The 24287-nt window shown below is 48.2% G+C and overlaps 1 protein-coding gene across 3 annotated transcripts in view; it reads right to left on the reverse strand.

The window, feature by feature from the left end:
• BORCS8 (BLOC-1 related complex subunit 8) overlaps nucleotides 1–24287 on the reverse strand; it is a 65004-nt gene that overhangs the window by 24240 nt on the left and 16477 nt on the right. For 2 of the 3 annotated variants that reach the window (XM_063914559.1, XM_063914561.1), the window contains exon 2: nucleotides 1730–1872. In XM_063914559.1, coding sequence (XP_063770629.1) covers nucleotides 1730–1872 — 143 coding nt within the window. The remainder of the gene's footprint in view (nucleotides 1–1729; nucleotides 1873–24287) is intronic. The other variant, XM_063914560.1, reaches the window with a different exon arrangement.

The following is a 24287-nucleotide window of genomic DNA, read 5'->3' on the forward strand; positions in this document are numbered from 1 at the left end:
TTTTTTTTTTTATACTGGCTGGGTTAAAACCCCTGCAGAAGCGCTGCAAGTGTGGGTATATGGATGTTGTGGCTTCAGCTCGCCCCTCACAGCGGAACACAAACCCTGTATATCTCTGAAGCCGCAGCCTGCTTGTCAACGCTGCGCTCCTACCCTTGTGCCGCCAGTACAGCCGAAGACCCGCTAACCGGGGAAGCCGGCCACCTACTCACCACTCTTAATTCTTCTGACTGTTAGGGGTGGCGGCGTGCTGCGGGTCTATACGTTCGCCATGGTGGGGTTTGCGAATAGGAGCTCAGTGTCCTGTCAGCGGGGAACGGGACCATTAACCCTTCAAGAGCTTGGGCCGTTACCCCCCTTAAGACCCACGAAGCAGGCAGTCTGGTGCCAGCCAGACCTGCCTGAAAACAAAAAAGAAAATAAATGAAGAAAGCTCTTCAGGAGCTTACCATGCGTGACCGGCTCCTCCAGGCACATTTTCTAAACTGAGTCTGGTAGGAGGGGCATAGAGGGAGGAGCCAGCCCACACTATCAATTTCTTTACGTGCCCATGGCTCCTAGTGGAGCCATCTATACCCATGGTACTAATGTGGACCCCAGTATCCTCTAGGACGTAAGAGAAAAAGTTAAAAATTCATGTCGACCTTTTGAACTGTTGACCTAGTACATGTCGACCTAATGCATGTCGACCAATAGTGGTCGACCTAAGTGTTGTCGATCTAATGACTGTATCCCATTGTAACAGCATCAGTACCATATCTGCTTGGCTAACAACTGAACTCAATATAAAGGAGTACAGGTTCATCTTATACTGGAGACAACAACTTACCTTAACACTGTGCTATGCCCTAGGAATGGATTTATAATATAACAGCATCTACTAAAACAGTGTGCTAGGTCTATTTTTATGGTGTCCTACGAAAGCTTTGTAAATTACAATCTACTATGTTAATAATAAATTAAGCTAACTTGCTCATTAATTATTGTATCCATGCCAGTAACATATGCAGATAATTTAACAATAAGACTACCCAAATATAAACAGGATGATACAGTAAAACAGTCATAGGCAACATGTAGCCTACAGTTCTTCCCTGCAGCTCCCAGCTACTTCCTGCTTTATTGTCATTTGTTTGTTACAGCTTGTAGCACTTGTTTAAAGTCTGCCATGTGTCTTTTGATGTGTTTCTTTCATTGATTAAATGGGGCCAATTCAATTGTTATTGCCGAGGCCGCAGCTAGAGGGCACCCAGTGGCAGCAATTCAATTGTTCTGCCGTTTGGGTGCCCAGCGGCCACGGAGGACATTTTTCTCGCAGCCTCCAGAGGTGTGAGTAAAAATGTGTTGAAACTGGGCACTTTGGGTGTCCACATGGTAGTTTGGACGCCCAAAGCAGGGAGTTTAGATGGCTAAACCCAGTTTTAGACGGCTACCCAATTTTAGACGGTTGACAGCTTAATCCAGTCTGTTTGAGCGCGACATGCGATGTGCATGGGTGCCCAAACACAACTGAATTGTGGCAACTGTTTGGGAGTCTAAAAAGTCCCGTTTAGAATGGGATTTTTAGACACCCAAAACAATTGAATCTGCTCCAATGTATTGCATTAACTTACTACTGAAATTAAAAGAAATGTGGAGCCCTTTTGAAATTTAGATATCTACCAAATGCACCCCCTAAAATGTATCAAGTAGCCAATCACCGCTGTAGAAGATCTAGAAACTCACATACCTTATGCTGGGCTAGTTCTGGAAGAGACCTGCGGACATGTTCCTGTAGCCTATACAAGGCCACCGAAGGCTCATTGGCAAGGACATACATGCTCTCAGTAAACTTGTCCGTCACTAAACAGAATATAAAGATTACAGTCACTCCTGGGAACATTAAAAAAACAAAGATTAACAGGTCACTCCCATTCAGACCATCATGTTTGTTGACTGTGTATAATCATGGCAAAAATAAGAATTTACTTACCGATAATTCTATTTCTCGTAGTCCGTAGTGGATGCTGGGGACTCCGTAAGGACCATGGGGAATAGCGGCTCCGCAGGAGACTGGGCACAAAAGTAAAGCTTTAGAACTACCTGGTGTGCACTGGCTCCTCCCCCTATGACCCTCCTCCAAGCCTCAGTTAGGATACTGTGCCCGGACGAGCGTACACAATAAGGAAGGATTTTGAATCCCGGGTAAGACTCATACCAGCCACACCAATCACACCATATAACTTGTGATCTAAACCCAGTTAACAGCATGATAACAGAGGAGCCTCTAGAAAAGATGGCTCACTACAGCAATAACCCGATTTTTTGGTAACAATAACTATGTACCAGTATTGCAGACAATCCGCACTTGGGATGGGCGCCCAGCATCCACTACGGACTACGAGAAATAGAATTATCGGTAAGTAAATTCTTATTTTCTCTAACGTCCTAAGTGGATGCTGGGGACTCCGTAAGGACCATGGGGATTATACCAAAGCTCCCAAACGGGCGGGAGAGTGCGGATGACTCTGCAGCACCAAATGAGAGAACTCCAGGTCCTCCTCAGCCAGGGTATCAAATTTGTAGAATTTTACAAACGTATTTGCTCCTGACCAAGTAGCTGCTCGGCAAAGTTGTAAAGCCGAGACCCCTCGGGCAGCCGCCCAAGATGAGCCCACCTTCCTTGTGGAATGGGCTTTTACAGATTTTGGCTGTGGCAGGCCTGCCACAGAATGTGCAAGCTGAATTGTACTACAAATCCAACGAGCAATAGTCTGCTTAGAAGCAGGAGCACCCAGCTTGTTGGGTGCATACAGAATAAACAACGAGTCAGATTTTCTGACTCCAGCCGTCCTGGAAACCTATATTTCCAGCGCTCTGACAACGTCTAGCAACTTGGAGTCCTCCAAGTCCCTAGTAGCCGCAGGCACCACAATAGGTTGATTCAGGTGAAACGCTGAAAACCACCTTAGGGAGAAACTGAGGACAAGTCCTCAATTCCGCCCTGTCCGAATGGAAAATCAGATGAGGGCTTTTACAGGATAAAGCCGCCAATTCTGACACGCACCTGGCCCAGGCCAGGGCCAACAGCATGACCACTTTCCATGTGAGATATTTTAACTCCACATATTTAAGTGGTTCAAACCAATGTGACTTTTGGAACCCAAAAACTACATTTAGATCCCAAGGTGCCACTGGAGGCACAAAAGGAGGCTGTATATACAGTACCCCTTTCACAAACGTCTGAACTTTAGGGACTGAAGCTAGTTCTTTTTGGAAGAAAATTGACAGGGCCGATATTTGAACCTTAATGGACCCCCATTTCAGGCCCATAGACACTCCTGTTTGCAGGAAATGTAGGAATCGACCTAGTTGAAAATTCCTCCGTCGGGGCCTTACTGGCCTCGCACCACGCAACATATTTTCGCCAAATGCGGTGATAATGTTTTGCGGTTATATCTTTCCTGGCTTTGATCAGGATAGGGATGACTTCATCCGGAATGCCTTTTTCCTTCAGGATCCGGCGTTCAACCGCTCTGCCGTTAAACGCAGCCGCGGTAACTCTTGGAACAGACAGGGTCCTTGCTGGAGCAGGTCCCTTCTTAGAGGTAGAGGCCACGGATCCTCCGTGAGCATCTCTTGAAGTTCCAGTTACCAAGTCCTTCTTGGCCCATCCGGAGCCACGAATATAGTGCTTACTCCTCTCCATCTTATAATTCTCAGTACCTTGGTTATGAGAGGCAGAGGAGGGAACACATACACTGACTGGTACACCCACTGTGTTACCAGAGCGTCTACAGCTATTGCCTGAGGGTCCCTTGACCTGGCGCAATACTTGTCGAGTTTTATAAACATGTGGAAGACTTCTGGGTGAAGTCCCCACTCTCCCGGGTGGAGGTCGTGTCTGCTGAGGAAGTCTGCTTCCCAGTTGTCCACTCCCGGAATGAATACTGCTGACAGTGCTATCACATGATTTTCCGCCCAGCGAAGAATCCTTGCAGCTTCTGTCATTGCCCTTCTGCTTCTTGTGTCACCCTGTCTGTTTACGTGGGTGACTGCCGTGATGTTGTCCGAATGGATCAACTCCGGGTGACCTTGAAGCAGAGGTCTTGCTGAGCTTAGAGCATTGTAAATGGCCCTTAGCTTCAGGATATTTATGTGAAGTGATGTCTCCAGGCTTGACCATAAGCTCTGGAAATTCCTTCCCTGTGTGACTGCTCCCCAGCCTCGCAGGCTGGCATCCGTGGTCACCAGGACCCAGTCCTGAATGTGCGGCCCTCTAGAAGATGAGCACTCTGCAACCACCACAGGAGAGACACCCTTGTGCTTGGTGACAGGGTTATCCGCTGATGCATCTGAAGATGCGACCCAGACCATTTGTCCAGCAGGTCCCACTGGAAAGTTCTTGCGTGGAATCTGCCGCATGGGATTGCTTCATAGGAAGCCACCATTTTTCCCAGAACCATCTCATTGATGTACTGAGACTTGGCTCGGTTATAGGAGGTTCCCGACTAGCTCGGATAACTCCCTGACTTTTTCCTCCGGGAGAAACACCTTTTTCTGAACTGTGTCCAGGATCATCCCTAAGAACAGAAGACGAGTCGTCGGAATCAGCTGCGATTTTGGAATATTGAGAATCCAATCGTGCTGCCGCAACACTACCTGAGATAGTGCTACACCGACCTCCAACTGTTCCCTGGATCTTACCCTTATCAGGGAATCGTCCAAGTAAGGGATAACTAAAATTCCCTTCCTTCGAAGGAGTATCATCATTTCGGCCATTACCTTGGTAAAGACCCGGGGTGCCGTGGACCATCCATACGGCAGCGTCTGAAACTGATAATGACAGTTCTGTACCATAAACCTGAGGTACCCTTGGTGAGAAGGGTAAATTGGGACATGAAGGTAAGCATCCTTGATGTCCTGAGACATCATGTAGTCCTCTTCTTCCAGGTTTGCAATCACTGCTCTGAGTGACTCAATCTTGAATTTGAACCTCTGTATGTAAGTGTTCAAAGATTTTAGATTTAGAATCGGTCTCACCGAGCCGTCCGGCTTCGGTACCACAACAGTGTGGAATAATACCCCGTTCCCTGTTGCAGGAGGGGTACCTTGATTATCACCTGCTGGGAATACAGCTTGTGAATGGCTTCCAAAACTGTCTCCCTGTCAGAAGGAGACATCGGTAAAGCCGCCTTTAGGAAACGGCGAGGGGGAGACGTCTCGAATTCCAATTTGTACCCCTGAGATATCACCTGAAGGATCCAGGGGTCTACTTGCGAGTGAGCCCACTGCGCGCTGAAATTCATTGAGACGGGCCCCCACCGTGCCTGATTCTGCTTGTAAAGCCCCAGCGTCATACTGAGGGCTTGGCAGAGGCGGGAGAGGGTTTCTGTTCCTGGGAACTGGCTGATTTCTGCAGCCTTTTTCCTCTCCCTCTGTCACGGGGCAGAAATGAGGAACCTTTTGCCCGCTTGCCCACGAAAAGACTGCGCCTGATAATACGGCGTCTTCTCATGTTGAGAGGCGACCTGGGGTACAAACGTGGATTTCCCAGCTGTTGCCGTGGCCACCAGGTCTGAAAGACCGACCCCAAATAACTCCTCCCCTTAATAAGGCCATACTTCCAAATGCCGTTTGGAATCCGCATCACCTGACCACTGTCGTGTCCATAACCCTCTACTGGTAGAAATGGACAACGCACTTAGACTTGATGCCAGTCGGCAAATATTCCGCTGTGCATCACGCATATATAGAAATGCATCTTTTAAATGCTCTATAGGCAATAATATACTGTCCCTATCTAGGGTATCAATATTTTCAGTCAGGGAATCCGACCACGCCAACCCAGCACTGCACATCCAGGCTGAGGCGATTGCTGGTCGCAGTATAACACCAGTATGTGTGTAAATACCTTTTAGGATGCCCTCCTGCTTTCTATCAGCAGGATCCTTAAGGGCGGCCATCTCAGGAGAGGGTAGAGCCCTTGTTCTTACAAGCGTGTGAGCGCTTTATCCACCCTAGGGGGTGTTTCCCAACGCACCCTAACCTCTGGCGGGAAAGGATATAATGCCAATAACATTTTAGAAATTATCAGTTGTTATCGGGGGAAAACCACGCATCATCACACCCCTCATTTAATTTCTCAGATTCAGGAAAACTACAGGTAGTTTTTCCTCACCGAACATAATACCCCTTTTTGGTGGTACTCGTATTATCAGAAATGTGTAAAACATTTTTCATTGCCTCAATCATGTAACGTGTGGCCCTACTGGAAGTCACATTTGTCTCTTCACCGTCGACACTGGAGTCAGTATCCGTGTCGGCGTCTATATCTGCCATCTGAGGTAACGGGCGCTTTAGAGCCCCTGACGGCCTATGAGACGTCTGGACAGGCACAAGCTGAGTAGCCGGCTGTCTCATGTCAACCACTGTCTTTTATAGAGAGCTGACACTGTTACGTAATTCCTTCCAACAGTTCATCCACTCAGGTGTCGACCCCCTAGGGGGTGACATCACTATTACAGGCAATCTGCTCCGTCTCCACATCATTTTTCTCCTCATACATGTCGACACAAACGTACCGACATACAGCACACACACAGGGAATGCTCTGATAGAGGACAGGACCCCACTAGCCCTTTGGGGAGACAGAGGGAGAGTTTGCCAGCACACACCAGAGCGCTATATATATATATATAGGGATAACCTTATATAAGTGTTTTTCCCCTTATAGCTGCTGTATCTTTAATACTGCGCGTAATTAGTGCCCCCCCTCTCTTTTTTAACCCTTTCTGTAGTGTAGTGACTGCAGGGGAGAGCCAGGGAGCTTCCCTCCAACGGAGCTGTGAGGGAAAATGGCGCCAGTGTGCTGAGGAGATAGGCTCCGCCCCCTTATCGGCGGCCTTATCTCCCGTTTTTCTATGTATTCTGGCAGGGGTTAAATTCATCCATATAGCCCAGGAGCTATATGTGATGCATTTTTTTGCCATCCAAGGTGTTTTTATTGCGTCTCAGGGCGCCCCCCCCAGCGCCCTGCACCCTCAGTGACCGGAGTGTGAAGTGTGCTGAGAGCAATGGCGCACAGCTGCAGTGCTGTGCGCTACCTTGTTGAAGACAGGACGTCTTCTGCCGCCGATTTTCCGGACCTCTTCTGTCTTCTGGCTCTGTAAGGGGGCCGGCGGCGCGGCTCTGGGACCCATCCATGGCTGGGCCTGTGATCGTCCCTCTGGAGCTAACGTCCAGTAGCCTAAGAAGCCCAATCCACTCTGCACGCAGGTGAGTTCGCTTCTTCTCCCCTTAGTCCCTTGATGCAGTGAGCCTGTTGCCAGCAGGTCTCACTGAAAATAAAAAACCTAAAACTAAACTTTTCACTAAGCAGCTCAGGAGAGCCACCTAGTGTGCACCCTTCTCGTTCGGGCACAAAAATCTAACTAACTGAGGCTTGGAGGAGGGTCATAGGGGGAGGAGCCAGTGCACACCAGGTAGTCCTAAAGCTTTACTTTTGTGCCCAGTCTCCTGCGGAGCCGCTATTCCCCATGGTCCTTACGGAGTCCCCAGCATCCACTTAGGACGTTAGAGAAATATACATTAAGTTACACAATCAACCTATACCTGTAATACTTTTGTTAATTTTTAGGAACTTTCTAAGGAAAACGTCTATATAGAATGTATCCAGCAATGTTACAAATAACTATACAACATCATATATTCAATTGTTAATATTACATAATACTACATAAACTGTGCATTTGTTTAACATGTGCTATACTATATATGTATAAATCTTAAATATCAGGTGCTCTGCATAAGCAGCAGTAACACCACTTGGACAGCCGGTCATATAATAAAGGTAGGCTTCACAATACAGCACATAGGGCCTGATTCCGCAGTAGACGGATTTGCAGACCCACAAGCAGCTTTGCAAATCAGTCCACTGAAAATGGAAGTGCAGGAGGTGTCCGACACTTCCTTGCTGCACTTGCAGCATTGTGGCAAAGGTCACAGGCTGGGATAAACATCACGACTGTTTCCGCAAACGACCAGCTGATTAAGCCTCAGCAGATATGCAGATTCTGGCCTCGCCGCTCCTGGAAAACGGGGGCAATGCCCCCATTTCTGGAAATGCAGACCGTCCCTCGAACGCCGCTGCCCGTCAATTAGACAGAGGCAGAAGGGGTAATGCATACATTCTATATCAGGACCTGTTCTGCACATGCGCCCATTCCTGATTATCGGGAATCTGTATGGGCATTTGAATCAGCATTTAGTACCGCATCAGGCACATAGCGTCTCCATTTTATGCCCAAGATCAAATGTAATATTTTTTAGGACACCCTGTAACTTCTTCCATCATGAGCAGAATACTGTAGATATGTTGACAGGCAATTTAGGATATATACGCCCTTAGAGCAGCAACCCAGAGGTGCTGGATCATTACTGGGAAGCGGCTACCCCAAGTAACAGAAAGGCAGTGTGCACATTATCCCAATTTTTGTTGTCGCACAATTGCTTCCTTTGCCCTAGTATTCTAGCCGGGCAGCTCATCATTTTTACATCTATAACCAGACATGCACCATCAACGATATCGGCAGACAATTTCCCTTGGACTTACTGGAGTCCCTGACAAACGATCTAGTGTGTACACACTGAGCGATTTTACAAACGATCAAGCGCTATACAGGAGTCGACTAACACGACCAAATTGTTGGGTTTCAGCCTAATTTAACCTATCATTCATAGGGGGTCATTCCAAGTTGGTTGCTCGCTAGCAGTTTTTAGCAGCCGTGCAAACACATTGTCTCCAACCACTGAGGAGTGTATTTTCACTTTGCAGACGTGCGAACGCCTGTGCAGCAGAGCGCCTGCCAAAGCATTTTGTGCAAAACAAGAGCAGACCTGAACTTACTCTTCGTGTGCGTTGATTCTAACGTTGGAGGGTTGGCTTTTGACGTCACATACCCGCTTAGCGTTTGCACAGCCACGCCTGCGTTTTATTATTAGCTTGCACTGCTATGGAGCCAGGTGACGGGGGGAGTGAAGGAACTTCACTCCCCACGTCACCCCTACCCGGCACCAGGTCGCCCGTGTCTGCCGTCGGGCAGCATATCGCCGAATGTGTAGGGGGCATTAGTTGGTGACTTTGTTATAGATAACTGAAAGGCAGGAGAGACCATTACATTGGCTTGGTTGAGAAACTTAAGAGCGATGAAGTGAGTGCAAGATTTCTCAGAGTAACCCAGGTGAGCACTGGCAAAGAGAAACCCACTCGTGCACTCAAGGAAAAATAAGAATTTACTTACCGATAATTCTATTTCTCATAGTCCGTAGTGGATGCTGGGAACTCCGAAAGGACCATGGGGAATAGCGGCTCCGCAGGAGACTGGGCACAAAAGTAAAAGCTTTAGGACTACCTGGTGTGCACTGGCTCCTCCCCCTATGACCCTCCTCCAAGCCTCAGTTAGGATACTGTGCCCGGACGAGCGTACACAATAAGGAAGGATTTTGAATCCCGGGTAAGACTCATACCAGCCACACCAATCACACCGTACAACTTGTGATCTGAACCCAGTTAACAGCATGATAACAGAGGAGCCTCTGAAAAGATGGCTCACAACAATAATAACCCGATTTTTGTAACAATAACTATGTACAAGTATTGCAGACAATCCGCACTTGGGATGGGCGCCCAGCATCCACTACGGACTATGAGAAATAGAATTATCGGTAAGTAAATTCTTATTTTCTCTGACGTCCTAGTGGATGCTGGGAACTCCGAAAGGACCATGGGGATTATACCAAAGCTCCCAAACGGGCGGGAGAGTGCGGATGACTCTGCAGCACCGAATGAGAGAACTCCAGGTCCTCCTCAGCCAGGGTATCAAATTTGTAGAATTTAGCAAACGTGTTTGCCCCTGACCAAGTAGCTGCTCGGCAAAGTTGTAAAGCCGAGACCCCTCGGGCAGCCGCCCAAGATGAGCCCACTTTCCTTGTGGAATGGGCTTTTACAGATTTTGGCTGTGGCAGGCCTGCCACAGAATGTGCAAGCTGAATTGTACTACAAATCCAATGAGCAATAGTCTGCTTTGAAGCAGGAGCACCCAGCTTGTTGGGTGCATACAGGATAAACAGCGAGTCAGATTTTCTGACTCCAGCCGTCCTGGAAACATATTTTCAGGGCCCTGACTACGTCCAGCAACTTGGAATCCTCCAAGTCCCTAGTAGCCGCAGGTACCACAATAGGCTGGTTTAAGTGAAACGCTGAAACCACCTTAGGGAGAAATTGAGGACGAGTCCTCAATTCTGCCCTGTCCGTATGAAAAATTAGGTAAGGGCTTTTATAGGATAAAGCCGCCAATTCTGAGACACGCCTGGCTGAAGCCAGGGCTAACAGCATTACCACTTTCCATGTAAGATATTTTAAGTCCACAGTGGTGAGTGGTTCAAACCAATGTGATTTTAGGAACCCCAAAACTACATTGAGATCCCAAGGTGCCACTGGAGGCACAAAAGGAGGCTGTATATGCAGTACCTCCTTGACAAACGTCTGAACTTCAGGAACTGAAGCCAGTTCTTTCTGGAAGAAAATCGACAGGGCCGAAATTTGAACCTTAATGGATCCTAATTTTAGGCCCATAGACAGTCCTGTTTGCAGGAAATGCAGGAAACGACCCAGTTGAAATTCCTCTGTAGGGGCCTTCCTGGCCTCACACCACGCAACATATTTACGCCAAATACGGTGATAATGTTGCACAGTTACATCCTTCCTGGCTTTGATCAGGGTAGGGATGACTTCATCCGGAATGCCTTTTTCATTCAGGATCCGGCGTTCAACCGCCATGCCGTCAAACGCAGCCGCGGTAAGTCTTGGAACAGACAGGGTCCCTGCTGGAGCAGGTCCTTTCTTAGAGGTAGAGGCCACGGGTCCTCCGTGAGCATCTCTTGAAGTTCCAGGTACCAAGTCCTTCTTGGCCAATCCGGAGCCACGAGTATAGTCCTTACTCCTCTCCTTCTTATGATTCTCAGTACCTTGGGTATGAGAGGCAGAGGAGGGAACACATACACTGACTGGTACACCCACGGTGTTACCAGAGCGTCCACAGCTATTGCCTGAGGGTCCCTTGACCTGGCGCAATATCTGTCTAGTTTTTTGTTGAGGCGGGACGCCATCATGTCCACCTTTGGTTTTTTCCAACGGTTCACAATCATGTGGAAGACTTCTGGGTGAAGTCCCCACTCCCCCGGGTGGAGGTCGTGTCTGCTGAGGAAGTCTGCTTCCCAGTTGTCCACTCCCAGAATGAACACTGCTGACAGTGCTATCACATGATTTTCCGCCCAGCGAAGAATCCTTGCAACTTCCGTCATTGCCCTCCTGCTTCTTGTGCCGCCCTGTCTGTTTACGTGGGCAACTGCCGTGATGTTGTCCGACTGGATCAACACCGGCTGACCCTGAAGCAGAGGCCTTGCTTGACTTAGGGCATTGTAAATGGCCCTTAGTTCCAGGATATTTATGTGAAATGACGTTTCCATGCTTGACCACAAGCCCTGGAAATTTCTTCCCTGTGTGACTGCTCCCCAGCCTCTCAGGCTGGCATCCGTGGTCACCAGGACCCAGTCCTGAATGCCGAATCTGCGGCCCTCTAGAAGATGAGCACTCTGCAACCACCACAGGAGAGACACCCTTGTCCTTGGAGACAGGGTTATCCGCTGATGCATCTGAAGATGCGATCCGGACCATTTGTCCAGCAGATCCCACTGAAAAGTTCTTGCGTGGAATCTGCCGAATGGAATCGCTTCGTAAGAAGCCACCATTTTTCCCAGGACCCTTGTGCATTGATGCACTGACACTTGGCCTGGTTTTAGGAGGTTCCTGACTAGCTCGGATAACTCCCTGGCTTTCTCCTCCGGGAGAAACACCTTTTTCTGGACTGTGTCCAGAATCATCCCTAGGAACAGCAGACGTGTCGTCGGAATCAGCTGCGATTTTGGAATATTTAGAATCCACCCGTGCTGTCGTAGTACTACTTGAGATAGTGCTACTCCGACCTCTAACTGTTCCCTGGACCTTGCCCTTATCAGGAGATCGTCCAAGTAAGGGATAATTAAGACGCCTTTTCTTCGAAGAAGAATCATCATTTCGGCCATTACCTTGGTAAAGACCCGGGGTGCCGTGGACAATCCAAACGGCAGCGTCTGAAACGGATAGTGACAGTTCTGTACCACAAACCTGAGGTACCCTTGGTGAGAAGGGCAAATTGGGACATGGAGGTAAGCATCCTTGATGTCCAGAGACACCATATAGTCCCCTTCTTCCAGGTTCGCTATCACTGCTCTGAGTGACTCCATCTTGAATTTGAACCTTTGTATGTAAGTGTTCAAGGATTTCAGATTTAAAATAGGTCTCACCGAGCCGTCCGGCTTCGGTACCACAAACAGCGTGGAATAATACCCCTTTCCCTGTTGTAGGAGGGGTACCTTGATTATCACCTGCTGGGAATACAGCTTGTGAATGGCTTCCAATACCGCCTCCCTGTCGGAGGGAGACGTTGGTAAAGCAGACTTTAGGAACCGGCGAGGGGGAGACGTCTCGAATTCCAATTTGTACCCCTGAGATACTACCTGCAGGATCCAGGGGTCCACTTGCGAGTGAGCCCACTGCGCGCTGAAATTCTTGAGACGGGCCCCCACCGTGCCTGAGTCCGCTTGTAAGGCCCCAGCGTCATGCTGAGGACTTGGCAGAAGCGGGGGAGGGCTTCTGTTCCTGGGAAGAGGCTGCCTGCTGCAGTCTTTTTCCCCTTCCTCTGCCCCGGGGCAGATATGAGTGGCCTTTTGCCCGCTTGCCCTTATGGGGACGAAAGGACTGAGCCTGAAAAGACGGTGTCTTTTTCTGCTGAGAGGTGACCTGGGGTAAAAAGGTGGATTTCCCAGCCGTTGCCGTGGCCACCAGGTCCGATAGACCGACCCCAAATAACTCCTCCCCTTTATACGGCAATACTTCCATATGCCGTTTGGAATCCGCATCACCTGACCACTGTCGCGTCCATAACCCTCTTCTGGCAGAAATGGACAGCGCACTTACTCTTGATGCCAGAGTGCAAATATCCCTCTGTGCATCTCGCATATATAGAAATGCATCCTTTAAATGTTCTATAGTCAATAATATACTGTCCCTGTCCAGGCTATCAATATTTTCAGTCAGGGAATCCGACCAAGCCACCCCAGCACTGCACATCCAGGCTGAGGCGATTGCTGGTCGCAGTATAATACCAGTATGTGTGTATATACTTTTTAGGATATTTTCCAGCTTCCTATCAGCTGGTTCCTTGAGGGCGGCCGTATCAGGAGACGGTAACGCCACTTGTTTTGATAAGCGTGTGAGCGCCTTATCTACCCTAGGGGGTGTTTCCCAACGCGCCCTAACCTCTGGCGGGAAAGGGTATAATGCCAATAATTTTTTAGAAATTAGCAGTTTTTTATCGGGGGAAACCCACGCTTCATCACACACCTCATTTAATTCATCTGATTCAGGAAAAACTACGGGTAGTTTTTTTCACACTCCACATAATACCCTTTTTTGTGGTACTTGTAGTATCAGAAATGTTCAAAACCTCCTTCATTGCCGTGATCATGTAACGTGTGGCCCTACTGGAAAATACGTTTGTTTCCTCACCGTCGACACTGGAGTCAGTGTCCGTGTCTGGGTCTGTGTCGACCATCTGAGGTAACGGGCGCTTTAGAGCCCCTGACGGTGTTTGAGACGCCTGTACAGGTAATAACTGATTTGCCGGCTGTCTCATGTCGTCAACAGTCTTTTGTAAAGTGCTGGCGCTATCACGTAATTCCTTCCATAAGACCATCCAGTCAGGTGTCGACTCCCTAGGGGGTGACATCACTATTACAGGCAATTGCTCTGCCTCCATACCATTTTCCTCCTCATACATGTCGACACAACGTACCGACACACAGCACACACACAGGGAATGCTCTGATAGAGGACAGGACCCCACTAGCCCTTTGGGGAGACAGAGGGAGAGTTTGCCAGCACACACCAGAGCGCTATATATATATACAGGGATAACCTTATATAAGTGTTTTTCCCTTATATAGCTGCTGTATTGATTTATCTGCCAAATTAGTGCCCCCCCTCTCTTGTTTTACCCTGTTTCTGTAGTGCAGGACTGCAGGGGAGAGTCAGGGAGCTTCCCTCCAACGGAGCAGTGAGGGAAAATGGCGCCAGTGTGCTGAGGAGATAGGCTCCGCCCCCTTCTCTGCAGACTTTCTCCCGCTTTTTTAAGGAAAAACTGGCAGGGGTTAAATGCATCCATATAGCCCAGGAGCTATATGCGATGTATTTTTTGCCATCCAAGGTGTTTTTATTGCGTCTCAGGGCGCCCCCCCCCCAGCGCCCTGCACCCTCAGTGACCGGAGTGTGAAGTGTGCTGAGAGCAATGGCGCACAGCTGCGGTGCTGTGCGCTACCTTATTGAAGACAGGACGTCTTCTGCCGCCGATTTCCCGGACCTCTTCTGTCTTCTGGCTCTGTAAGGGGGCCGGAGGCGCGGCTCTGGGACCCATCCATGGCTGGGCCTGTGATCGTCCCTCTGGAGCTAATGTCCAGTAGCCTAAGAAGCCCAATCCACTCTGCACGCAGGTGAGTTCGCTTCTTCTCCCCTTAGTCCCTCGGTGCAGTGAACCTGTTGCCAGCAGGATTCACTGAAAATAAAAAACCTATACTTAAACTTTTTCACTAAGCAGCTCAGGAGAGCCACCTAGTGTGCACCCTTCTCGTTCGGGCACAAAAATCTAACTGAGGCTTGGAGGAGGGTCATAGGGGGAGGAGCCAGTGCACACCAGGTAGTCCTAAAGCTTTTACTTTTGTGCCCAGTCTCCTGCGGAGCCGCTATTCCCCATGGTCCTTTCGGAGTTCCCAGCATCCACTAGGACGTCAGAGAAATTATGTGGCATTTTTACCACAAAGTTATGCGCTGAAGAAGCTACCTCTAAAGGCTGGAGGAACCTCAAGGAAGTAGCAACACTTCATATTTTCCTGCAACCTTAATGGGTGGAATGTTGAATAGTCATTGATATTGCAAACAGATGATTATGAAATAGTTTCATTCAAATGAAACCTCATTTGGTTGGTTTTATAGTGTTTGAAGTTACCTTAAAGAAAGAAATAAAGCTGGGTACACACCATTTCGATCACCCAGGTGATTGGGTAAATGCTATTGATTAGCTGTGTGCTCGATCCCCAGCTTGCCCTCCTGTGAGCACTGTACTAGAAATAGGCACATAAGATGAAACCTCCAGATACGAAGATCCATCTCCTGCTAATGCCTCCACAGACAAAGCGGTTTACACCATCTGAGGAAGGCATAATCGAGCCAGGCCAAACTCTAAATTTGGTACATAAGTGTCTCAATTGATAATAAGGGGGAATTGCGGTCTGTAGCACTAATTAGCCTACTGCAGATTTCTGTGAAGTATCCTGCATTAGGTTCTTAGCAAAATTAAAAAAAAAAAAATATATATATATTTTTTTTAATTAGATTTTTTTTGTTTTTAAATTAAGATTGATAATAGGCCCTAAAGCTGGTAGGATAGTGTGTGTGGTAGAGAAATTAGGGCTCTTGATCAGGAGATAAGCCTCAGCATTTCAGACACCTTGAAGCCGACTCAATAGTTTTACCCCATGGCTACCACTAGGGGGCACATAACGGAGCAATTAGACTCCCAGAAGCCGCATGGATTTATTTATTAACAGTTATTTATATAGCGCACACATATTTCGCAGCGCTTTACAGAGAGAATATTTGGCCATTCATATCCGTCCCTGTCCCTATGGAGCTACAATCTATATTCCCTTGAACATGTACACACAGACACACTAGGGTTCATTTTTGATGGGATCCAATTAACCTACCAGTATATTTTTGGATTGTGGGAAGAAACTGGAGCACCCAGAGGAAACCCACACAAGTATGGGGAGAACATACAAACTCCGCAGTTAGAGCCATGGCAGGAATCGAACCCATGACCTCAGTGCTGTGAGGCAGTAATGCTAACTATTATATCATCCGTACTGCCCCAGGGGATGACCTTTCTTCTTGCAGCCTCCTGAGATGCAAGAAAATATGTGCTGTAAGTCAGCAATTTCAGTATCCAAATGGAAGTTTGGACGCCCAAAGCAGAACTTTAGACTGATTTAGCCATTTTACGTAGCTAAACCCTGTCGATTGGGTGTGACATGCATGGGCGCCCAATCATCAATTGAACTGAATTGTGACAACTGTTTGGGTGTCTAAACAGTCCAGTTTAGACGAGATTTTTAGATGCCCAAAGCAATTGAATCATCCCCTTAACGCAGTGGTTTCCAAACTTTTTTTGAATCACGGCGCCCTAGAATATCAGAATTTTTTTCACAGAACCCCTAGGCCAAAAAATAAGATTTTAAACCTACCAGTAAATCTTTTTCTTCTAGTCCGTAGAGGATGCTGGGGACTCCGTAAGGACCATGGGGATAGACGGGCTCCGCAGGAGACATGGGCACTAAAAAAGAACTTTAGGTATGGGTGTGCACTGGCTCCTCCCTCTATGCCCCTCCTCCAGACTTCAGTTAGAGAAACTGTGCCCAGAGGAGACGGACAGCACGAGGAAAGGATTTTTGTTAATCTAAGGGCAAGATTCATACCAGCCCACACCATCCACACCGTATAACTTGGAATATACGAACCAGTTAACAGTATGAAACAAAACAGCATCAGCCCAAGACTGATCAAACTGTAACATAACCCTTCTGTAAGCAAAAACTATATACAAGTCTTGCGGGCGCCCAGCATCCTCTACGGACTAGGAGAAAAAGATTTACCGGTAGGTTTAAAATCTTATTTTCTCTTACTTCCTAGAGGATGCTAGGGACTCCGTAAGGACCATGGGGATTATACCAAAGCTCCCAAATGGGCGGGAGAGTGCGGATGACTCTGCAGCACCGATTGAACAAACATGGAGGTCCTCCTCAGCCAGGGTAGCAACCTTGTAAAACTTTGCAAGGTTGTTTGAACCCGACCAAGTAGCAGCTCGGCACAGCTGTAATGCCGAGACCCCTCGGGCAGCCGCCCAAGAAGAGCCCACCTTCCTAGTGGAATGGGCCTTAACCGATCTTGGTAACGGCAATCCAGCCGTAGAATGAGCCTGCTGAATCGTGTTACAGATCCAGCGAGCAATGGTCTGCTTAGAAGCAGGAGCGCCAACTTTGTTGGCTGCATACAGGACAAACAGTGCCTCTGTTTTTCTGACCCGAGCCGTTCTGGCCACGTAAATTTTCAAAGCCCTGACTACATCAAGGGACTTGGAATCCTCCAAGTCTCGCGTAGCCACAGGCACCACAATAGGTTGGTTCATATGAAAAGATGAAACCACCGTGGGCAAGAATTGAGGACGAGTCCGCAATTCTGCCCTATCCACATGGAAAACCAGATGGCGGCATTATCTCACAAAAGCCCCTAACTCCGACACTCGCCTAGCCGATGCCAAGGCTAACAACATGACCACTTTCCGAGTGAGATATTTTAATTCCACCGTTTTAAGTGGTTCAAACCAGTGAGACTTAAGGAACCGCAACACCACATTAAGGTCCCAGGGTGCCACTGGAGGTACAAAAGGAGGCTGAATATGTAGCACTCCCTTGACAAAAGTCTGTACTTCTGGGAGAGAAGCCAATTCCTTCTGAAAGAAGATGGATAGGGCCGAAATCTGAACCATAATGGAGCCTAATTTTAGGCCCAAATTCACTCCAGTCTGTAGGAAGTGAAGGAAACGGCCCAAATTAAAAATTCTTCCGGAGGAACATTCCTGGACTCACACCAAAAAACATACTTCCGCCAAATCCGGTGATAATGTTTTGCCGTCACGTCCTTCCTAGCCTTTATAAGAGTAGGAATGACCTCATCCGGAATGCCTTTTTCCGCTAGGATCCGGCGTTCAACCATCATGGCGTCAAACGCAGCCGCGGTAAGTCTTGGAACAGACAGGGCCCCTGTTGTAACAGGTCCCGTCTTAGAGGAAGAGGCCACGGATCTTCTGTGAGCATTTCCTGCAGATCCGGATACCAGGCCCTTCGCGGCCAATCTGGAACAATGAGAATTGACTGTACTCCTCTTTTTCTTATTATTCTCAACACCTTGGGGATGAGAGGAAGAGGAGGAAACACATAGACCGACTGGAACACCCATCGGTGTCACCAGGGCGTCCACTGCCACCGCCTGAGGGTCTCTTGACCTGGCGCAATACCTCTGTAGTTTCTTGTTGAGGCGGGACGCCATCATGTCTATATGGGGCAGTCCCCACAGACTTGCAATCTGTGCGAAGACTTCCTGATGAAGTACCCACTCTCCTGGATGAAGATCGTGTCTGCTGAGGAACTCTGCTTCCCAGTTGTCCACTCCTGGAATGAACACTGCTGTCAGTGCGCTTACATGATTTTCCGCCCAGCGAAGAATCCTGGTGGCTTCCGCCATTGCCACTCTGCTCTTTGTTCCGCCTTGGCGGTTTACATGAGCCACTGCAGTGATGTTGTCTGACTGAATCAGAACCGGTAGGTCGCGAAGCAAATTCTCTGCTTGACGAAGGGCGTTGTATATGGCCCTCAATTCCAGGAAGTTGATGTGAAGACCAGCCTCCTGGCTTGACCAGAGACCTTGGAAGTTTCTTCCCTGTGTGACTGCTCCCCAACCTCGGAGGCTCGCCTCCGTGGTTACCAGAATCCAGTCCTGAATGCCGAACCTGCGACCCTCTAGAAGGTGAGCCCTCTGCAGCCACCACAGGAGAGATACCCTGGCCCTGGGGGACAGGGTGATCATCTGATGAATCTGTAGATGTGACCCGGACCACTTGTCCAGTAGGTCCCATTGAAAAGTCCTCGCATGGAACCTGCCGAAGGGAATGGCCTCGTAAGACGCCACCATCTTTCCCAGGACTCGAGTGCAGTGATGCACTGACACCCTTTTTGGCTTCAATAGGTCCCTGACCAGAGTCATGAGTTCCTGGGCTTTTTTTATCGGAAGATAAACCCTTTTCTGGTCTGTATCCAGAATCATGCCCAAGGTCAGAACCAACTGCGACTTCGGGATATTGAGAATCCAGCCGTGTTGCTGTAACACCTTCAGTGAAAGGGAGACGCTGTACAGCAACTGCTCTCGTGATCTCGCTTTTATCAGGAGATCGTCCAAGTACGGGATAATTGTGACACCCTGCTTGCGCAAGAGCACCATAATTTCCGCCATTACCTTGGTGAAAATCCTCGGGGCCGTGGAAAGCCCAAACGGCAATGTCTGAAATTGGTAATGACAATCCTGTACCGCAAATCTCAGGTATGCCTGATGAGATGGATATATGGGAACATGAAGGTATGCATCCTTTATGTCCAGGGACACCATATAATCCCCCCCTTCCAGGCTGGCGATGACCGCTCTGAGCGATTCCGTCTTGAACTTGAACCTTTTTAAGTATAGGTTAAAGGTTTTTAAATTTAAAATGGGTCTGACCGAACCGTCCGGTTTCGGGACTACAAACAGGGTTGAGTAATACCCCATCCATTGTTGCAGCAGGGGAACTTTGACCACCACTTGTTGAAGACACAATTTTTGAATTGCATTTAAAACTATCTCCCTCTCTGGGAGAGAAGCTGGTAGGGCCGACTTGAAAAAGCGGCGAGGAGGCACCTCTTCGAATTCCAGCTTGTAACCCTGGGAAACAATTTCTATTGCCCAGGGATCCACCTGTGAGTGAACCCAGATGTGGCTGAAAAATCAAGGACGTGCCCCCACTGGGGCGGACTCCCTCAGCGGAGCCCCAGCATCATGCGGTGGATTTTGTAGAGGCCGGGGAGCACTTCTGCTCCTGGGAACTAGCTGTGGTTGGCAGCTTTTTCCCCCTGCCCTTACCTCTGGCAAGAAAGGACGATCCCCGTACACTCTTGCTTTTATGCGACTGAAAGGACTGCATCTGATAATGTGGCGCTTTCTTAGGCTGTGAGGAAACCTAAGGCAAAAAAGTTGATTTACCTGCCGTGGCTGTGGCAACTAGGTCCGAGAGACCTTCCCCAAACAATTCCTCACCCTTGTAAGGTAAAACCTCCATATGCCTCTTCGAGTCGGCATCACCCGTCCATTGTCGGGTCCATAGGACTCGTCTAGCAGAAATCGCCATAGCGTTGACTCTAGAACCCAGTAGGCCAATGTCTCTTTGAGCATCTCTCATATATAAGACATCTTTAATATGACCCAGGGTCAATAAAATGGTATCCTTATCCAGGGTCTTAATTTCTGCCGATAAGGTATCTGTCCATGCTGCTACAGCGCTACAAACCCAAGCCGACGCTATCGCCGGTCTGAGTAAGGTACCAGAATGTGTATAAATGGACTTCAAGGTAGTCTCCTGCTTGCGATCAGCAGGATCCCTGAGGGTTGCCGTATCTTGAGATGGTAGCGCTACCTTTTTGGATAAGCGTGTCAACGCTTTGTCCACCCTTGGGGAGGATTCCCACCGTATCCTGTCCGTATTTGGGAAAGGATACGTCATAAGAATCCTTTTGGGAATCTGCAGTTTCTTGTCTGGAGATTCCCAAGCCTTTTCAAATAACTCGTTCAGCTCATGAGATGGGGAAAGTTTACCTCAGGTCTCTCTTCCTTATACATGCGCACCCTCGTGTCAGGGACAGAGGGTTTATCTGTGATATGCAACACATCCTTTATTGCAATAATCATATATTGAATACTTTTAGCCAATTTTGGCTGTAACTTTGCATCATCGTAGTCAACACTAGAGTCAAAATCCGTGTCGGTATCAGTGTCTACCATTTGGTATAGTGGGAGCTTTTGAGACCCAGAAGGTCCCTCCGACATAGTGGCAGGCAGGGCTTGACTCCCTGTACACTCCCTGGACTCAGCTTTATCCAACCTTTTGTGCAATAAATTCACATTAGCACTTAAAACATTCCACATATCCAACCAGTCAGGTGTCGGTGCTGCCGACGGAGACACCACACACATTTGCTCCACCTCCTCCCTAGGAGCGCCTTCTACCTCAGACATGCCGACACACGCGTACCGACACACCACACACTCAGGGAATTCTCTTATCTGAAGACCGTTCCCCCACAAGGCCCTTTGGAGAGACAGAGAGAGTATGCCAGCACACACCCAGTGCCAGTGACCCGGGGAAAAACACTTATCTTTACCCAGATAGCGCTTTTTTTTATTATTACACTGCACCAAATTATGTGCCCCCCCCCCTTCTTTCAAACCCTCTTTCACCGTGTTCAGCAGGGGAGAGTCCGGGGAGCTTCCTCTCAGTGGTGTGTTGTGGAGAAAATGGTGCTGGTGAGTGCTGAGGATCAGGCTCCGCCCCCTCAGCGGCAGGCTTCGGTCCCGCTAAAATCTTTCAAAACTGGCGGGGGATTAGATATATAACCAGAATGACCCGGCACTCTTATGCCCTTTGAATAAAAGTAATTTGCTCACGGTGCCTTCCCTCCGGGTGGCAGCCCAGGAATATATAGAAACAGAATGGGCGGCACTCCAAGTCTTGATTCAAGTAAAGTAAAGTGCAACGACTTTTATTAGTCAAACACACATGATCATTAAGTCCATGAGGTTTCACTGTATTTAGTTCATAAATCCAGCGTGCCTCTCGCTGCAGTAATGATCTTGCTCGGTCTCCTCCTCTAGGGCTTTCAGGGACAAAATCAATCATTTTATACCGGAGTGTTGAAAGATTGTGTTTAAACTCCTTAAAATGCTTAGCGACCGGCTGGTCGATTTGTTTTCCATCCAGCGCTTGGCGAATGGCACTTCTATGTTATGAACTAAATACAGTGAAACCTCATGGACTTAATGATCAGCTTAGCCTCCACTGCTTCATATAAATTTAGCGATATAACTATAGCTTTAATTATTAAGGAACGTTTGGATGTATATTGTCGCTTTAAGAAATTAAGTTATTATAACACTGGCTTTTTGATATAACTAAAGAATGGAGCCTTTCATGTTGTTACATTTTCTTACAGTATCTGATGGTGAGGGGTTTGTTTACAGTGGCCGCTATGCTTCCCTGTAACCTGGCAACCTGACGTCAGGAGACCCAGGACGGGCGCATTATGATGACGTCAGACGAGACCAGCGCAGGACGCGGCGGCATGAACTGTGCACTGGGGTGAAGCTTTAAAAGGTGAGCATGTCTGTTTTTATTGATGTCCTGACGAAAATGTATTTACTAAATTGAAACGTTGACAGAATAGACTCCTTGGTCTGAATATTTTCTTCTTGAAGAATTCCTGCGAGTGCCGCCTGTTCTGATAGATAGAGATATATATTATAGATATATATATATATATATATATATATATATATATAGAGAGAGAGAGAGAGAGAGAGAGAGAGAGAGAGAGAGAGAGAGAGAGAGAGAGAGAGAGAGAGAGAGAGAGAGAGAGAGAGAGAGAGAGAATATATATTTCCCCCCCCAATTATTTTTTGGCAATGAATGGGTTAATTGACACTTTCTCCCCAAAACACCAGAATGAATGTAAGAAAGAAAGATGGATGAGGGGGGGCACACGACTTTTAGGAGACAGATGGTCACATCCTCACCTCAGTAATGTCAGTGGGAATTTCCCACTGTTATGTGGGCCAATGTCTGATAATGCGGAACTCCGTCAGCGGTTAGCCACAGAACACTTCAAGTTGTGTGTGTGGGTTAGTGGGAGTACAGGACAGCGCAGAAGGACGGCGGCCATGAGGGAGCACGGTGTGACGTCAGCACATCACACCGAAGCCAGGAACACAGCGCAGGGCAGGCAGGAGGGAGCGCGGTGTGATTTGTGTGGTTTGATTACGCAGAAGCTACAAAATTTACATCACCTTAAATTTCCCTAAGAGACAATGGGGCAGATGTATTAAGCCTGGAGAAGTGATAAAGCAGTGATAAGTGGAAGGTGATAATGCACCAACAAATCCGCTCCTGTCATTTCTCATACCTAGAGGATGCTGGGGATGCTTCAAGAACCATGGGGTATAGACGGGATCCGCAGGAGGCTGTCACGATCCGGGTATCTGGACGCCATTTCTTACCCATCAGATGCCTCCTAAGGCTGGCTCAGCGCTCCAGGACCGGATCCCATCTGTTATCCTGATGTGTACATTCCTGTATCCTCTCCTGTCACTCTGGGACGCTGTCACAGTAAACGCCATATTTCACCTGGCATGGCGTCTCCCGCGGCCTCCGCCGCCGTCCCTGAACTTCTGCATGCAGAGTGTCTGAGTGGCGATTACGTCAGCCGCGGCCTCCGCTGTGTCCGCGTGGTTGGATGTGCATCTGTCAGCCTGGCGCCTCCTGTCTCCGGTGGCCGGCGCCGCCATTACTGTTTTCATTACCACATGGATTACAAACCAAACTTCCCTCCAAGTGTCTGCATGGGCGCAGCCATCTTGGATTCTGTCAGCTGATCATTTCCACCAATCTGTTCTCAGTATTGATAATTTGCATAATTGCCTAGCCAATGCCTTCCTTGCTGCAGGTATAAATACACTGTGCCTGAGCAAGGAAGGCGTCAGTGCTTTGGTTGTCAAACCTAGTTCCTGTTTGTCTCTCTCCTGTGATTGTCTTCCAGGTTCCAGCTCCTGTCTCAAGACTTCCAAAATAGAGACCCGCACCAGCATTCCACCTGCGGTGTAGCCTGACTCTCCAATCCATTGTGGATTCATCTGTTTCCAGCTACAACATTACCTGCTTCCAGCTCAGCTTCCAGCAGAGTACAGCTTCCCTTAAAGGGCCGGTGTCCTTTCTACACTTTACCACTCTCCACCGGTATTATTATTTCTCCGCTCTCAAGTTCTACATTTCAGTTCATATTTCATCGCTCCCAAGTTCATTTATTATTTAACTGGTTCCAGCCAGTATCCACTCCGTGCTAACAACAGTCTGGTTCCAGCCAGTATCCACAGCAGCTGTTTTATCTTCAGCAACCCAGCTTTTCCTGGAACACCAGCTGGCACAATCCTGGGTTATCTCCATTGCTACAGTCGGGCCTGGTAAGGACTTTCCATCTAGAAGATCATAAGAACTATCTCACACTACCAGTGCCCTGTGGCTCCTGCCATCCTGTAGTACCCAGGAACTGTATTTATTCTTTGCTGACTTTTACGTTTTCTTTTACTGCTGCTGTATTGCGGAGTTGTCATAATAAACATCATTGACTTTTATCCAAGTTGTCGTGGTCACGCCTTCGGGCAGTTATTATTCATGTTACTTACATGT

The sequence above is a fragment of the Pseudophryne corroboree genome, chromosome 1, assembly GCF_028390025.1.
Source record: "Pseudophryne corroboree isolate aPseCor3 chromosome 1, aPseCor3.hap2, whole genome shotgun sequence".
Taxonomy (NCBI): domain Eukaryota; kingdom Metazoa; phylum Chordata; class Amphibia; order Anura; family Myobatrachidae; genus Pseudophryne; species Pseudophryne corroboree.